We start from the raw sequence: 16,384 nt of genomic DNA on the forward strand, positions 1-16,384 counted from the left end.
TAACACTTTCACTGCGTCTTGTATTCATGCTGCGCGGCAACGAATACGGAGTCAAGCGATTAAGCTTGAAAGAGCCCGCGAAAAGCACATGTCTCAGGTCGCCAATGCCATTTCTTGGGGGTTACAAGAAGTTGGCTTCGCCGTGGCTCCCTGCGCATTGCCGCGAAGCACCCAAGAAAATTAACGGTGATCCATCGGTGAGCAAATTCTGCCGGAGAGAGCGTGTTAAAAAGATGCTCAGACATTTCCACGTCGTGAATCTCTCTAGGCGATTTAGACTGTCGGAACTCCAATAACCATTACCTTTCTTTCCAGGTGGCGGGTCTGGTTTCAACTTGCCAATCACAACCTCGTGGTCGGAGTAGCTGCTAATGTATTTTGCATAATCTACTGCTGCTTGACTGAAACGCAATCTGTGCAGGTATTCCGCTGCGTCGATGCGGAGCCTTGAGGAGGCAGTCTTTTTCTGTCATTTTTGTTTATTACGGCTTCTCACTTCCCTCTCCAAAGGAAGGGGAAGCTCTACCGTACTTCGAGCCTCCCGCTAAAAATCGGAGGGAAAATTTCGCTTGCGGAGGCTGCAGTCGGATACAATTCAAGAAAGAAGCGGCAGATGCCCCTGAAAGGAGGCCCTCCAAGCAACGGTGTTGACGGATTTTTATAACGCCACGGCTGATACGAATCCCCTTTTAATCTACCACACCATGCCATGCCGGACTATAGCAGGTACAAGGTGATTATCCACGACGCCATCAGAATCGGTCGACGCCGTTGGTTGGAGGGAATCATCCTCCGAGGATTACTTGCAGTTGTGTCCGACTACAGTTGACCAGGCATGTGGGGAAAACATTTCGGTGAGGGCACAAAAGGAGAGAAGTGCGGCGCAATCGCTTGCTGCAACTGATGCAACTAAAAAAAAAAAAAAATCACGGCCGCGTGTTCCGAGGACGATGCATGACAGCCACCGGGGTATAACACATTTTGTACCAGGGGACGGGGTCAAGGGTCCTCTAAGAGAAACCGACTGTACAAGATAGCGTAAAAATCGAGACAATATACTACGTACCTGAATTGGTGCGTCCTTCCTCGTGGGAAATGAACAAGCAAGAATGATAACAATCTGATGTTTTATTGCTCTCGCCTAGGGTAAAGAAAAGAAAAACTACACCGCAGCTCCCCTGGTGGAAACACAGGGCAACAGAGTAGAGCTCGCCAACGAAGATGAAAACACAGTGTGTCCGACAACGCGCACCGACAGCCTATCTTTTGATAGGCTAACAACAACAACAACGACCAAGCAGCCACAACATGGTGTCACCACATGGCCCTCTGCACCCCGGACAGGTAGTTGTAGTCGGCCAGGTGGCGGAACATGATGCGCGACACCCTCCAGGGTCGCACGAAGCCGCGCGCCCGCGAGGTGATCACGCAGCGGCCGTGGAAGCGCGTGTAACAGCTGTTCAGGGGGAGCGCCGCAATCTCCTTGTCCGCTATCTCCTGCCAACGGGAACAGGGAATTAAGGGGAGAAAAAACAACACGGCAGTCACAGTTATAGGCCTTAACCCGCAGGCACAACCAGATCAGACTCCTTCAATACGTTTAAGGAAAAGATAACGAAAGAATGATAAAGCTGAGTATACGGTTGAGTGCATTAGCAAGAACCCAGCCAGCTTCTATAGCGTTTCACCGCCTGCGGTTCACACGTTCTGCACGAAGGGTACAGAAAAACGAGAAGCAAACTGAAAATTGGTTTTTGGGGAACAACCCGCCGCGGTAGCCCAGTGGATAGGGCGCTCGGCTGCAGATCCGGAGTTCCCGGGTTCGAACCCGACCACGGCGGCTGCGTTTCGATGGAGGCGAAACGCTGAGGCGCCCCGTGTGCTGCGCGATGTCAGTGCACGTTAAAGATCCCCAGGTGGTCGAAATTATTCCGGAGCCCTCCACTACGGCACCTAGTGCACTAGCTGTAGAGTCAAAACTGTCATTAGTAAGCCCCATATACCGGCGCCGCGTTTTGTTTCTTTTTGCGGGGGGGGGGGGGGGGGGGGATGCTAGGAGCTGGCTGAGCACTGCCAAGAGAACGTGGGGGGTGGGTTGAACGAGGAATCATTAGGCAACAATGGGGGCCCTGTCCAATAAAACCAGGTCAGCGCCGTGTCTATGCACTTGTCTCCTCCTCTGTCCCTTGCGCTGCTGAAAAACGCCACACCAACTTGCCCAAGTTTCTACATTAAAACTAGTTAGGACGGCGCAATATTTGAGCTACAGGCCAGACGCAGTTCGGGTGCTGCGAACAATAGGGCATTCGTGTACACAGGGTCGGGACATTACGCGCCAGGAGATAGAGAGAAATCAAGCCGCCACGGCTGACGCGCACCTCAAGAATCTACTTTTCGTTAGGGGTACACGTTCACTTAGGCGGTATTCACGTGACGTCACTGGCGCCATTTTGTTGCCCAGCCACACGATGTGGCCCAGAATAAAAACTTTTAGGCTCCATACTTTTGACAAAGGCCGCTACAGAGGAATTTAATCGATATGCACATCGAGGAAATATTTAATGCTGTAATGTGATGATTCGCACACTCGAACTCAGGCGTCACATTTATCCAAGCAACCCAAACAAATTTTTTTTTTCGCTAACATCGCAAACCATACTGCGGGCTAGAGCACTCCGCCAGTGAGACGTATATCACAATTTCAGTCGCTATGTATAAAATTAAGCCGGCGCCGCTAGCTTTCGCTTAGCGACTGGAGAACCAGCTGTCACGTCCGCGACGGAACGCTATGCCTGTACAACTGCGGTTCGCGTGTTTTGATTTGATTTGCGAGGGTTTACCATACCAAACCGACTCAGGCTATGAGGGACGCCGTAGTGGAGGGCTCCGTAAATTTCGACCACCTGGGGTTCTTTAACGTGCACTGACAACGCACAGTACACGGGCCTCTAAAATTTCGCCTCCATCGAAATTCGACCGCCGCGGCCGGGATCGAACCCGCGTCTTTCGGGACAGTAGCCGAGCGCCATAACCACTGAGCCACCGCGGCGGCGGTCCACGTGTTTTGATGACGTAATCCAGGAGCGGAATCATGCAGGAACCCGGATTTATTCGGTATGCACCGTAAAACATCAATTTCTCGCACTCTGCCCGCCAGGTATGGGTCCCTCCAATCTGAACAGGAACAATGTTTGGACATTCAATTAATGATTACTTCATGTGTGACAAGGACACTATCTTCCGTATTCTAATTAAACTGCCTCCTTGGCATTCTTAACGCGACAGCGTTAAGGAGCTCGTGTCGCAGAAAAGCCGGTGTCGTCGGCCGTGATCGAGCGACAAATGGCGAATCTCGGTGGACACCTGAACCGCGCCGTAAGGGAAGGGATTTTCCTTCCCTTACGGCGCGGTACGGGTGTTCAGCGAGAATTGTGACAGGCGTCATTTCTTTCATTAAAACCAATTTCCATTTAATTTTCCTTCCCTTACGGCCCGGTTCGGGTGTCCATCGAGATATGTGAAACAGGCGTCCTTTCCTTACATTGTCCAATGGGCCACGCGTCGCGTCGAACGGGCGATGGCGTTCCGTGCACCCTTTGGCAACGCTGCGACACGCTGTCGCGTCTCGCTCTTAAAGACGAAGCTTAAGCGTCCTCCAAATTATTTATTTATTTTTTACTTCAGAAGAGAAATAATTATTTTGAGGGACCTCTAAGTTCGGCTGCAGTACTTTGCCGCCATCTCGAGCACGCTCCCTCCCACCTGCGCAGCTGCCGGCTGCACAAACACCGAACGACTACGGCTAGCTTAGCTTCCCTTCGCCAACGCTTCTGCTAGGGGAGGAGGAATCACGCCGCCGCAATAACATAAACACAGATACGAGGACAAACGCTCACTACTACTTCACTGCCTGCGCGGCCATTGTTGACGCGCAGGCCCCGCGCAGGGCTTCCCAAGGAACACCAGCTGGACGTCATGAGAGTCAACAACGGCCACTGCCACCGACGTTTGGCGCGGAAACCTCAGACACAGTTCGCAAGCACTCTCACCTCACAAACGCCAAGTATACGGCTGCTTCAACAACGAATGAATGCAGCCGAAGCCCCAACGAAAGCATTGTTACGCAACCGGCGTACCCGCGAAGCGCCCAACCGTGCCGATAGCGCGAACACGTTGTTTCTGGCGTCGCTGCATCACGCTGCTCTGACACGCGACACGTGCTAATGAGCCACATTATAAAAGAATAAAAAGGAATAACCCGTGCTAATTATATTAAATGTTAACAGACAATACGAAGTAACCGGGAAAGCCACTGTAAGGGCTATGGTGCCTGGCGTAGCTGTGGAGCACAATTTAGCCAAAAATTATCGAGCGCCTCCAGCGAACAGCGACTGCCGGAGTGCCACGCGGGTATTTTGAAATTCCGACAATTCACACGCCACTCGAGCGAGCTCCGCAAAGAAACGCAGCCGATACACGTAGAATACGAAAGGGCCGCCCCCTGGGAGCATTCTTTTTATTGTTACGGACATCGGAGGAATGAAGCGACGGCCGCATACGATACTCGTTCCCGGGAACAACCTTTTTGCTCGCCGTTCGCCCTAGAAAATGAAACGACAAAAACTCGCTCACCGGCGGACGCCCCGCGCCCGGAAAGCGCTGCGCACAGATACGCCCCACTTCGAACGGCGCACTTGAACCTGTTTCGTGAACTAGAAAGATACAAAGCAAGGTAAAAAAAAAAAAAGCGCGCACAGAAGAGCCCTGCGACACGCGGCCTAAACTTGAATGCGTCACACTGCCGCCACATACCGAGCCGAGGGAGCTAAGGTGCATACGCTCCGATACGGCGCCGAGCGCACTGCCGATCAGTTATCGTCGGACAGTGCGCGTTACGGGCTCGGTTTACTTTTATAACGGGCTTTCATAAAATGACGCCTGCGCAGTCGTCTTATTAACATGGCTAAAAAATTCTCCCGCAACACTGAGAAAACTTGGTAGAAACCAAAGGTATGCAGAGATAAACATGCTGGACAAAAAGAAAAAAAAAACAGAAGGAAGGAAGAAATCGCGTTTGCTGTTAGTTGATAAGGCCTTTAGGGAAAGAATAAAGAAAGCGGGCCTTCTAGTGAGCAAAAAATAAATAAATAGTGCCACAGAACCTTCCCACAAAACTCAGGTTCAAGTTGAAACTAGAGGCAAAAAAAAAAGTTTATTGACCCTTCTTGCTTGAAAATTACTGTTGGAGCAGTTTTAGTGGAAGTAGAATCTACAAAATACTCAGACATTACAATAGACAACCAGTCAAAACTTTACACAGTACATGACACGTGTGCTCCAAACCTGCTTCAGCCTGCCATGAACTTGTCCATTTGCGAACACATCTTAGTACTGCTATTTTAAAAATAATGTACTTCGTGATATTTAATTCATTCTCATTTAAATTCCTGCAGTGAGTCATGGGCATTCACTTTCAAAACATACTTAGATTCCATCGTTCATCTGCAGAACAGAGCTGTACGCACAATAACCTTCTCACAATGGCAATCACTGACACCTTCATTATTCTCAGAACTCCGCACACTCCCTTTTCCTCTTGCGTCAGAAATGGTTTGGTTTGGTTTATGGGGGCTTAACATCCCAAAGCGACTCATGCTACGAGGGACGTCGTAGTGAAGGGCTCCGGAAATTCCGACCATCTAGGGTTCTTTAATGTGCACTGACATCGCACAGTACACGGGCGTCTAGAATTTCGCCTCCATCAAAATTCGACCGCCGCGGCTGGAATCGGACCCGGGTCTTTCAGGTCAGTAGCCGAGCGCCATAAGCACTGAGCCACCACAGCGGCTACGCGTCAGAAATGAATGTGTCTTGTTGCAGATGCCATCATTCTTAATACTCATACCCTTACTCATTTCGTTTCGTTGATGGGGTTTAACATCCCAAAGCGACTCAGGCAATGAGGGACGCCGTAGTGGAGGGCTCCAGATAATTTTGACCACCCAGCGCTCTTTAGTGTGCAGTGCTCTTTAGCACCTGGGCCTCTAGCATTCTGCCTGTATCAAAATGCGCCCGTCGTGGCAGGGATCAAACCCACGTCTTATGAATAAGCAGTCGAGCACCATAACCACTGAGCCATCGCAGCGACTCATCCCCTTTCTAATAAGCAGTGTTGTAGGCGTTACTGAAAAAAAGTAACTAAATACGTTACTCGTTACGCTAAGAGAAAATGAACGCGTGACCGCCCTAAGTTGCCCATAAAAAAAGTAATGCGTAACCGTTACCATTACCGAAAAAAAGTACTGCACATTACTTATGGCCATAAATTTTAATTAGTGTGTCTTCGACTTAAGAACTCATGGCAACAATTTTAGCTTCCACGATCGGCCTAACATTTGCGTGTATGAAATGAATGAATGAATGCATTTTGTTCACAAGCCACTGGACAATACGTTAATTTTGAGCTTGGAAAAGCCTGGCTTTCAGTGGCGCTGCAAGATTTCCTTATTAAGCCAACAAAGCATCTGCTAGAGTAAAAACAAGCAAAAGTGACTGAACCTGCCCAACAGGCGGACATCATAAAATATGGTTAGGGTAAATGTTTTGCAAGGACCTCACTTACGGCTGCTGTCATAAGTGGAAACGAAGGTTAGCCACACTTCTTTGCGGTGCTTATGTGTCTCATTTTGTAAAAATCCAGCGAAAGAAATGTTGCTACAGTTAGCCCTCATCCAAACCGAAAAAGAAAAGTGAAGATGGAAAGAATAAAAGTTGAGCAGAAAACAAGACAGAATAAATACTAACGTACCAGTACAATGGCTTTTACCCTGTTCAGTCAGCATGCTATTTATAAAATAGCCAAAATTTTGCCCACTAGAGCAGAATGATAACAGAGGGAGGGGAGGGGGGAGGAGGGCAATGCATTCGATACACAAGAGCAGTTTGTTGACTAACCTTACAATGCATGCAAGTGAGAGTTTATAGGTGTTTTGCATAGTCATTCTCAAGAACAAAAAGTAGGTTCCTTATTTACATGTTCAGTTGGCATGAATACAGATACTGAAATCACTCAATAATGTGGTGCTGCAGTTCTCAAGTAGAGGGAGAACATGTGCAGCTTTTTTTCAAAACTATGCAGATGCGTGGGTCTGTTGTGAAGACATGTAATGGAACTCCTGTAACACCTCAAGAACTACCATGCCCTGTTAAGGTGTGGCCAATAGTACACATTTGGAGTGCTGGAAATACAAAATGAGCTGCACTGTATAGCCCATAAAAAAGCTGGGGCTCATTAGCATTTGACAAACTGCATACCTGCAAAAAAGATACAGTGTATGTGGTACATACATTGAGAGATGGCACATTGACACCCCGGTCAAGACAGCCTAACTCACTACTCATTAACGAGGTGGACGGCTTGCTGACACATTTGTTACCTAGTCACAAGATACGTCTAGCCTCAATGACTTCATGGTTATTCTGCAAATGAACTGCCGAAATGTCCGTAGCCGAAAGATATGGGTAGCCACCTTCACATGCCTATCAATGCACAACCAAGTCTGAACCCCTACCATCCTCGAAAGACCTCCCATGCTCCCGTAATCATACATTAATACATCTGCCAGTTCGGCCCATGTATACCCTTCCGCAAGATGATGGTTTATTGAATACAGTTATCTTGTGAAAGGGTATAGGTGGGCCAAACTGGAAGCTGTATTAATGTACAATTACGGGAGCACTAGAGGCCTTTGAGAATGGTACGGATTCAAACTTTGTTGTGCATTGCAAGGTGGGTGAAGGTTGCTACTCATATCTTCCGGTAACACACATTTGGGCAGTTCATTTTTAGCAGAATAACTAGGAAGTCAATGAGGCTAGGTATATCTTGCGACTAGGGTAAAGAATGTGCCAGCGAGCCGTCCACTGCGCTAACGAGCAGCGAGTTAGGCTGCCTTGATCGAGGCGATTTTCAGGGCCATTCATGAATTTTGATTTTTCTGTATGCTTTTTGATGACTGCGTGTTTTAGGGTGTCACCTGGTGTGGCTACACAATCTCTGTTCGCTTCAAGAAACTTCAGTTGAGAGTTAGCACTTGTCGTGTCTACTTCATGTCCTTGTCTTTCGTGCTGGTAAACTTAAAATTGAAGGAAGGCTTGAATATTTGCTGACAGGGCCGTGAGATTGATGTTGAAGAAAAAAGTTGTGAGAACCAACTCTCGGTTCTTCACTTTCTTCCATTGAATACAACAGGTCGGCCTTGACCAAAAGTATATTCTTCCACTTTCACGCCCTCAGAGCTATGGTCTCCCAGTTTAAGCAGGCACCTCACATTCTTCTGCAGGTTTAACTTCTGTATTTCCTTTAGCTCCACTTCAGCTAGTTTTCTCACAGGGTATTACATTGACAGCCGTCAAGGGCTCCCTTCACTATATCATAGCCTATGATGGAGGAGGAAAACATGGTCATGTGACTGCTTTAAAACATTGTACCAACCATTCAAATTTATCACAAACTAGAGCTCCCGCGGCACAATAACTCCAAATAATCCCACACCTTAAACTAAACTAACTTAGTTTGACTGCATGTAGTATAAAGCAACCCTGCAGTTGTGTTTCCAGGCTAAGTTTGTGACCAGTAAAGTGTGTGGTTTAGGCTGGAAATAAAACCATTTAGAGTATGAATAGATCACCATAGCCTCTGTATTCAGTATAGCCTCAAGAACAAATGAAGAAAATAAGAAGTTCCCACTCATAAAAGGTTATTCTGTTTGGAATGGCTACTGCGTTGCGACATTACTGCTCCAACTATAGGACCTTATGCACAACACAACTTCATCACCAGACCACACACGTCATAGCTCATGGCTTATTTCTGAATGATCACGTTTCACATTAGACATTAAATAAAAGTAGAGCAACTGCAAGACTACTTAGACTATGTGCCAGAGAATACCAAAGTCCACTGATAACTTTCATATCTAATTGCAAAATTTTATAAGGGAATATACTTCCAGCAACAAACAAAATTAAAAATATTTTACAAAGACACTTCAGTTGATACCGTAGACAAGGGTACCACTAGAGGAATAATTGACCGACGGACTGCGAGTTGAACATGCTTTTAAATATTCATCTTTGAATTTTCTGGCTCACAGAAGAAGCATTTTACTGCTACTCCTTACTCAGTGTTTTCATCTTGTCCAACTGCTTTTTTCAAACATGAATAATTAACCAACAAAGGTCTTCATAGTTCCATGCTTATTTCTTTTGTACAAGTCACACCAGTGTACAATACAGTGAAGCCACCATTAAAGCTCTTTCTAATGGTTCTGCTTGCAGTGAAGCCTTGCACTTGCCATGTTTCTCTTTATGATCCTTTCTTAGACTGCAAACCTGGTACTGTGAAAATAAAATTGAAAAAAAAAAGTTTTTGGGGAAAGGAAATGGCCCAGTATCGGTCTCACATATCAGCAGACACCTGTAACTGCACATTAAGGGAAGGGATAAAGGAGGCACTACGAGAAAAAAGGAAAAAAGAGGAGGGCTTCCAAATCATTTGGACCACCTGGGGATCTTTAATGTGCACTGACATCACACAGCACACGGGTGCCTTAGCGTTTCTCCTCCATCCAAACGCAGCTGCCGCGGTTGGGTTCGAACCCGGGTACTCTGGATCAGTAGTCTAGCGCCCTAACCACAGAGTCACCGCGGCGGATCCGTTAAGCAGTAGACTAAAAGCAGACAGCTGAACCAATTAAGCTGAAAGCTAGGCTAGCTCATATTCAGCATGCAGAGGCACAAGTTTACTGTGAGAGTCATATATGGGCTGTTCCCTGCAGTAAATGGCATTGGCATTTCCATCAAAGTGTGTCATAACTGGAAACCTTCATGTTCACCTGCTAGAAGCTTACAATGTTACACAGGTGGGCCTGTGCCACATAGGCAGTTTGGGAGGGGCGGTGAGCACCACTGAGAATTTCATGCCATCCAGGCAAAAAGGTGCTGTCGTTAAGTACAAATATAGTACAGTAGATATAGTATGGATATAGTGTTGTGAAGTATAGTATAACCACTTCGTTCCAGTGGACAGTGAAGAGTCTGAGGCCCGTTTCACATGCTGGGAATTTCACCGTCCAGCACTGCGAATTCGTTCGGTCTGCGGCTGGAGAGGGCCGCCGCTCCTGCCGCAGACGGCTTGCGAACGATTTCCGTCCGGTTGGAATTCATTCGCAGCGTCGGTGCGTTCGCTCTGCGACTGACCAATAGGAAGCGTCCATTGCTTGGCTCCCCGTCAGGCTTGGCTTTGCCCAGCTTTGGCCAGGCTTAGCTTTGGCCATCGTGTACTTTTTGAATAATCCGGAACTGTTTACTTTGATAAAAAGATACGAAATGTTACCTTGTATCTAAAAGTGCGCATGACTGCAACAACATAAACACATTCAATGTTACATTACTGCCGCATTTATTCACAGGTTGGATAAGCAGACATCTAGCAACCCTGTTGTCACAGCCAAATGAATCCGCTGGCTCTGCGTTGCATGTGAAAGCACTGAGCGGCAATTGCATTGCGGCGTCAGCAGCGGGACCGAATTCGCAGTGTCGGTGCGGCAAAATTCGCAGCATGTGAAACGGGCTTGAGAGTTAGCTTTAAAACTAAACGACGGGAAACAACGATCCAGGACATGGCTGCACTCAACTCTGTTGATGCCTAGTGCGGCCAAGCTGTGGTTCTGTCTCTTGTCGGTCTCTAAACAACAAAAATTGTGTCCCTACATGAAATGACTGCACTAATACCAGGAGCAGCTGTAGCTGCTGCCAATAACTGCACATCACTTCCTTAGGCTCTGTGACAGTATGCTTTGAAAGAAATTGCTTCCACATCTTAAATTTTGTTCTGAGTATGCACACAGCTTGAGGGTGAGGGACTAATATGAGATTGTAACACCAGCACACAGCCAATGTAGTAAAAAAAAAAGGGCAAAGCTGAGTGACTCCCTTTACACAGCACCAAGAGGATCTTTCAATCTTGGCAATCTGAATAAGCAAGTACACATAACAGACAAGGCACTCCAAAATTCTGCTTTCGGCGAACTAAGCTGACCGAGGTCTTACTCATCTGCCTGCAAAACTTGGCTATTGATAAAGAATATGAAAAAACTGTTGGTTTTTGGCGTCGAGAACGATAAAAGAAAATAAAACAAGAACAAATGAAATGGAGTGGTGGCATCACGTGACCCAGACACGGCCTGTCGAAAGGATGACTGACGCTTGCCAGCCTGGCTCCAGCGAGGTCAAACTAGGCTTTTTTTTGTTTTTTACGGGGTGGGGGGGTCCGGCACCCACGTGGCCCCCGAACTGCAAGCAAGCGAAACGCAATGAATGGGACGCTGCGTGCCGTGTCGGCCCAGCCTGCTCACATTTTCTCCGTTTACACTGACTTATTCCCAATGAAACTCGATGCCTTTCAAGAGACAAACCCTGATGACGGAGATGAATGCCAAACAGCAAAGCGAGCAGCAGAAGCAGAAGAACGACGGACGGATAACGTTGACACCTCCTCGTCTCACGTGGCGCGCCGCGTCAGCCACAAAGAGCGTCCGCAAAAGGAATAAAGAGAGAAATGAGAGGAGTGCGCACTTTCACACCAATTCTTACCGAATTACAATCGTATCGTCCACTCAACCGCGAGTGGAACTTTGCCATTTCTACGAGCTGTCACGCCCCAAAGATTATGCTTTAACGCGAAAGGCTTCTGTAGATAGGCTTCATTAATACGATTAAAACAACTCCGGAACGACACTTGCTATGCGAATACAGAACAAGATATGCCAGCACCGAATTTACTGCATCGGGAACAAACCTCAGAGAAAAATACGAACAGTTTTACAAACGAAACAACTCGGGCAGGCATAACGCAGCGTCTCTGAAAGAAGTGCCACAGTACCTGCAAGCTTTTCGGCAGGATGTCATTCTTCCTGAGAGAGTTGATGTTTAGCCTCAGGCGTGCGTATTCTTTTACCACTCTTCTTCTCTTGGCATCTCGTGCCATTCGCCAGTCGGTGTACTTGTTTCGACAGGGCAGTAAGCCTCCCAACGGCGTGGCATTCTGCAATGCGCAGGGTGTGTTAGTTTCAAGTGCGTCGCAGCACAAAACGTGCACAGAGCACGCTGCTCGCAATAGTAGGAAAAGAAATGGGCTGCCGGTGTCGATTTACACAGGCGTGGAGACAAGAATTAAGTGAAAAAAAAATGCATTCCGAACTGACAAGGCTACGGTGAAGGGCATGCCCAAATCTCGAGACGCGTCGTACGACGCAAAGTGGAGATAGGGATGAGACGCAGCGCGTCCATGCCCATATCGAGATTTAAATGAATACAGAGGTCAAGCTGAACAAATACGGAACTTGCCTGGCCCGGTAACCTGGCGCCTATCATAAATTTGAAGCTATTGATAACTTTATTCATTGCCATATTGAGAAACGGACTGGGCGTCGAATCAATAAATGACCGACATGTACGCCGCCATCACATGTGCCAAGTGTAGGTCCGCAGACAAATATTACAAAGTAATAAAATATTTAACTTACTATAAAAATGAAATAAATATTTTTATATTATTTAAATTCTAAATCAACACAAAACTTAAAAAAATAAAAATTAAATAAAGGTTTTTAATGACGTCATATGCCAGTCGATATATAGCACGTGACCAGCCACCGTCATTCCTCTTCGCTCTCCGACGGTTGTGTTGGTAAGTTGCGGCTGCTCTTTATCCGTGCTGTTTCGGTATTGGCAAGTGTCATCCGTGTGAAATTCCAAGTGTATTTGGACCGGCTGAAGTTCGTATTGCTTCCTTAATTGATATTTTATCTCGAGGAGTGTATTTTAAAGTGTGTTGAGGCTTGGTAGTTTGTGGGGGTAGCCGGTGAATTGGTCGATGATGGCGTTCACATAGGCCCTGCGCTCTCACGCCGGTTCTTTCGTATCGGCGCTGCTAGGGTACCTACTGCGCCTCTTTCGATCTTGCGTGCGAGTGCAATCTTGCTCATATTGTCGTATTCTACCTAGAGTTCTTTAACTAATTGATTGATTTGAAGCCTCGTGGTAATGAATCCTTGGGTCGCCATTTTGGCCGCACGCCATTCCGACGTGCTTTTGTCTGGAGCCGGCTGCGTTGCGGGGCGTGGAGTCCCGGACCACCGCTGCCGGTGCCGCTTGGCTTCTCGCTAACGTCTGTTCTTGCCTTCGTGGCTGTTCCCTTACCTCCTGCGCAGACAGGGACACGCAAAAACCGCGACCATGGGAAAGGAAAAGACCCACATTAACATCGTCGTCATCGGCCACGTCGATTCCGGAAAGTCTACGACTACCGGGCACCTGATCTACAAATGCGGTGGCATTGACAAGCGTACCATCGAGAAGTTCGAGAAGGAAGCCCAGGAGGTCAGTGCCTCGTTCGATTGCCTTTATCGCTGCCTAACCCTTGCAGTGGTGCAGTGGCGGGCGTCTCGAGTTCGCCATATTGCCCGGCGTGCCGGCCGGCGTGGTCGGGTCGTTAACACATACATGGCCGGATCGTGCGTTTCCTTCTGTGCAGATGGGAAAGGGCTCCTTCAAGTATGCCTGGGTGCTGGACAAGCTCAAGGCAGAGCGCGAGCGTGGTATCACCATCGATATCACCCTGTGGAAGTTCGAGACTCCCAAGTACTATGTGACTGTCATCGACGCCCCGGGACATCGTGATTTCATCAAGAACATGATCACCGGAACGTCGCAGGTTAGCACGAGTCTCCACGCTTTGCCCGTGTTTTCGTAGGCTATTTTTTTCGAGTTTTGAGACGTGCGTTTCGTGGTGTGTGTGTGCAGGCTGACTGTGCTGTGCTGATCGTGGCTGCCGGCACCGGCGAGTTCGAGGCTGGCATCTCCAAGAACGGGCAGACCCGAGAGCACGCCCTGCTGGCCTACACCCTGGGTGTGAAGCAGATGATTGTCGGCGTGAACAAGATGGATACCACCGAGCCGCCCTTCTCCCAGACCCGATTCGAGGAAATCCAGAAGGAAGTGTCTGCCTACATCAAGAAGATCGGCTACAACCCGGCCACCGTGCCCTTCGTGCCCATCTCGGGCTGGAACGGCGACAACATGCTCGAGCCCAGCACGAACATGCCCTGGTACAAGGGGTGGTCCATCGAGCGCAAGTCTGGCAAGTCCGAGGGCAAGACCCTCCTGCAGGCCCTCGACGCCATGGAGCCGCCGACGAGGCCCACGGACAAGCCCCTCAGACTTCCCCTGCAGGACGTCTACAAGATTGGTGGCATCGGCACGGTGCCCGTCGGCCGTGTCGAGACTGGCGTTCTCAAGCCCGGCATGGTCGTCACCTTTGCCCCTGCCAACCTGACCACTGAGGTCAAGTCCGTGGAGATGCACCACGAGGCCCTCGCCGAGGCCGTGCCCGGCGACAACGTCGGCTTCAACGTCAAGAACGTGTCTGTGAAAGAGCTGCGCCGAGGGTATGTGTGCGGAGATTCTAAGGACACTCCACCCAAGGCGACCGAGGAGTTCACCGCCCAGGTTATTGTGCTGAACCACCCCGGCCAGATCGCCAACGGCTACACGCCTGTGCTGGACTGCCACACAGCTCACATTGCCTGCAAGTTCAGGGAGATCAAGGAGAAGTGCGACCGTCGTTCTGGCAAGAAGCTGGAAGGTAGGTTGTGTCGTGCTGTGAGCCCTCTGGGCAGTGGTCCCTGACGGTGTGCCTTGCTTTCTTGCAGATAACCCCAAGTTCATCAAGTCTGGCGATGCCGCCATCATCGACCTGGTGCCCTCCAAGCCCATGTGCGTGGAGACCTTCACCGACTTCCCTCCTCTGGGTCGTTTCGCTGTCCGTGACATGAGGCAAACGGTCGCTGTCGGCGTCATCAAGTCCGTGAAGCCCAAGGAGGCATCTGGTGGCAAGGTCACCAAGGCTGCTGAGAAGGCCCAGAAGAAGAAATAACTATGGCTGCTTGGCAGGGCCTCTGAAGAGCAGCAGCACGCATGCTGGCCCCCAGCTGGGAAAACGCTCCTGGCTCACTTTTTGGTTACCCTGTTTCTCAACCTTTGGTTGCTGTGTCAGTGTCACCGCAAAGAGTTCAGGAGGAAAAAAGTCTGTGCCCCCTACCTGTTGAGATGTTGTCATTGGGTGTTTCTATTTTAAAAGTGACGCAAATAAAGCCAAGCTGTATCGCCCTGACCATGCTGTCCAGTTTCTGACCACAGTAACATGTCTGTATGCCCGTGCAAGGGGCAGGACCTTGCACAAGTGACGCAGAGCAAAAGCATATGAACGCTTGCGTTGCGGTCACTTTTGTGAGCAAAGGTAAAGGAAGGTTAGTAAGATTTAGTTTCGGAAACAAGGCAGCAGTTACCACAGCTGAGACGTACATGCAGCTGTATACGGGATATTCGGGAACAAGGCAGCAGTTACCACAGGTGAGACTTACTACATGCAGCTGTATACGGGACCAAGGCATCAGTCGACGCAGGTGAGACGTACAGCTGTAAAGTGGCGAGGGTAAAGTTCATCGCGCCGTGAAATTAAAATGTGCAGCAGAGAGGGTTTGCATACAGATCGCCATATGCAGTATTTTAATATTGCAAGGCTGGCGTGGAGTCGCGCGGTTGCAGTAAATGGATCGCATTCCACATCGTTCCGTTATTCACCAGGAGGTAGCGTTGGTGTCGCGAAGGCTGAGTCATGTGACGCTAATCCGGAGCACGTGACCTTTCCGGTAGGCGTCTGCTGTGTCGACAGACTGCAAACGCAGTCGGAGCTGTCGAGTGTCGCTGCAGTCTGCCAGTAATGAGTTGTTCCGTTCGCCTTGCAGCGTTATCTTTGCGATAACAGCTGCAGTTCGACGATGGTTATATGGTAACGCTCATTTCCTGTACAGCAGTTGTGTGGAAGGCATCGACTCTGTGCGGACGGTTCTTCGAGCTGCGTCGCTTGAACGGGGAAAACACCATGCGTCTGCTCATCGCCTGCGCTTTGGCGGTGTTTACCTGTGGCGTAAGATTCCCGTCTCGGTTTTCCATTCATTCTCGTTGCTACGAAATGCAGCGCTAGACTTCACGCGCAGGGGTGTTGTGTCTGCGAATTGTCTCGCGGAGTCGGTTGCAGCATGCTGCAACGCATTTTTCGAGGCTTGTGCTGTGTGAACTGTTCCGTCGTAAAATAGCTTTCTTAAAAGGGAAAAAGAAAACAAAACCAAAAAAACCCAGTCCGACTGCTTGCTGCTGCCATTCATCCTACAGTGCCTATTCCGAGCTCATTAAGGTGCATTCATAGAGTTCGCTTTCACGTTGGTTTAAAATATTGCACTTATCTGCTGCACTATGCCAT

At 48.8% G+C, this 16,384-nt stretch overlaps 3 protein-coding genes across 5 annotated transcripts in view; 2 read left to right on the plus strand and 1 right to left on the minus strand.

Annotated features, from left to right (window-relative positions):
* Positions 1-1,110: 1,110 nt before the first annotated feature.
* mRpS14 (mitochondrial ribosomal protein S14) lies at positions 1,111-12,544 on the minus strand. 2 transcript variants are annotated; one of them, XM_077661765.1, is made up of 4 exons: positions 12,409-12,544; positions 11,945-12,106; positions 1,309-1,497; positions 1,111-1,259 (listed from the first exon to the last, which is right to left on the minus strand). In XM_077661765.1, the coding sequence occupies exons 1-3, from the start codon at positions 12,469-12,471 to the stop codon at positions 1,315-1,317; spliced, it is 408 nt and encodes a 135-aa protein (XP_077517891.1). In that variant the 5' UTR covers positions 12,472-12,544; the 3' UTR covers positions 1,111-1,259; positions 1,309-1,314. The 2 variants fall into 2 exon arrangements, with proteins under 2 accessions (XP_077517891.1, XP_077517890.1); XM_077661764.1 differs by having other exon boundaries at positions 1,111-1,252; positions 1,291-1,497.
* A 142-nt stretch (positions 12,545-12,686) lies between these two features.
* eEF1alpha1 (eukaryotic translation elongation factor 1 alpha 1) lies at positions 12,687-15,236 on the plus strand. 2 transcript variants are annotated; one of them, XM_077661766.1, is made up of 5 exons: positions 12,687-12,751; positions 13,275-13,443; positions 13,598-13,777; positions 13,867-14,707; positions 14,775-15,236. In XM_077661766.1, the coding sequence occupies exons 2-5, from the start codon at positions 13,300-13,302 to the stop codon at positions 14,996-14,998; spliced, it is 1,389 nt and encodes a 462-aa protein (XP_077517892.1). In that variant the 5' UTR covers positions 12,687-12,751; positions 13,275-13,299; the 3' UTR covers positions 14,999-15,236. The 2 variants fall into 2 exon arrangements, with proteins under 2 accessions (XP_077517892.1, XP_077517893.1); XM_077661767.1 differs by lacking the exon at positions 12,687-12,751 and adding an exon at positions 12,817-12,839.
* Positions 15,237-15,771: 535 nt separating this feature from the next.
* The window catches only part of LOC144128393 (NPC intracellular cholesterol transporter 1-like), a 47,238-nt gene continuing 46,625 nt past the window's right edge, over positions 15,772-16,384 (plus strand). Inside the window, exon 1 of the mRNA XM_077661768.1 lies at positions 15,772-16,051. Coding sequence (XP_077517894.1) covers positions 15,911-16,051 — 141 coding nt within the window. The 5' untranslated portion in view covers positions 15,772-15,910. The remainder of the gene's footprint in view (positions 16,052-16,384) is intronic.

Source organism: Amblyomma americanum, chromosome 4 (assembly GCF_052857255.1).
Source record: "Amblyomma americanum isolate KBUSLIRL-KWMA chromosome 4, ASM5285725v1, whole genome shotgun sequence".
Classification (NCBI taxonomy): Eukaryota; Metazoa; Arthropoda; class Arachnida; order Ixodida; family Ixodidae; genus Amblyomma; species Amblyomma americanum.

What these genes read in the sequence shown, in the direction of transcription:
- eEF1alpha1 (XM_077661766.1), top strand. Translation starts at nt 13,300, where the DNA reads ATGGGAAAGGAAAAGACCCACATTAACATCGTCGTCATCGGCCACGTC. An exon ending in TCGAGAAGGAAGCCCAGGAG is followed by an intron (nt 13,444 to 13,597) that starts GTCAGTGCCTCG and finishes CCTTCTGTGCAG; the next exon opens with ATGGGAAAGGGCTCCTTCAA. An exon ending in TTCTGGCAAGAAGCTGGAAG is followed by an intron (nt 14,708 to 14,774) that starts GTAGGTTGTGTC and finishes GCTTTCTTGCAG; the next exon opens with ATAACCCCAAGTTCATCAAG.
- mRpS14 (XM_077661765.1), bottom strand. Translation starts at nt 12,471, where the DNA reads ATGGCAATGAATAAAGTTATCAATAGCTTCAAATTTATGATAGGCGCC. An exon ending in GCGCCAGGTTACCGGGCCAG is followed by an intron (nt 12,107 to 12,408) that starts GCAAGTTCCGTA and finishes TGCGCATTGCAG; the next exon opens with AATGCCACGCCGTTGGGAGG. An exon ending in TCCTGCCGAAAAGCTTGCAG is followed by an intron (nt 1,498 to 11,944) that starts GTACTGTGGCAC and finishes TCCCGTTGGCAG; the next exon opens with GAGATAGCGGACAAGGAGAT.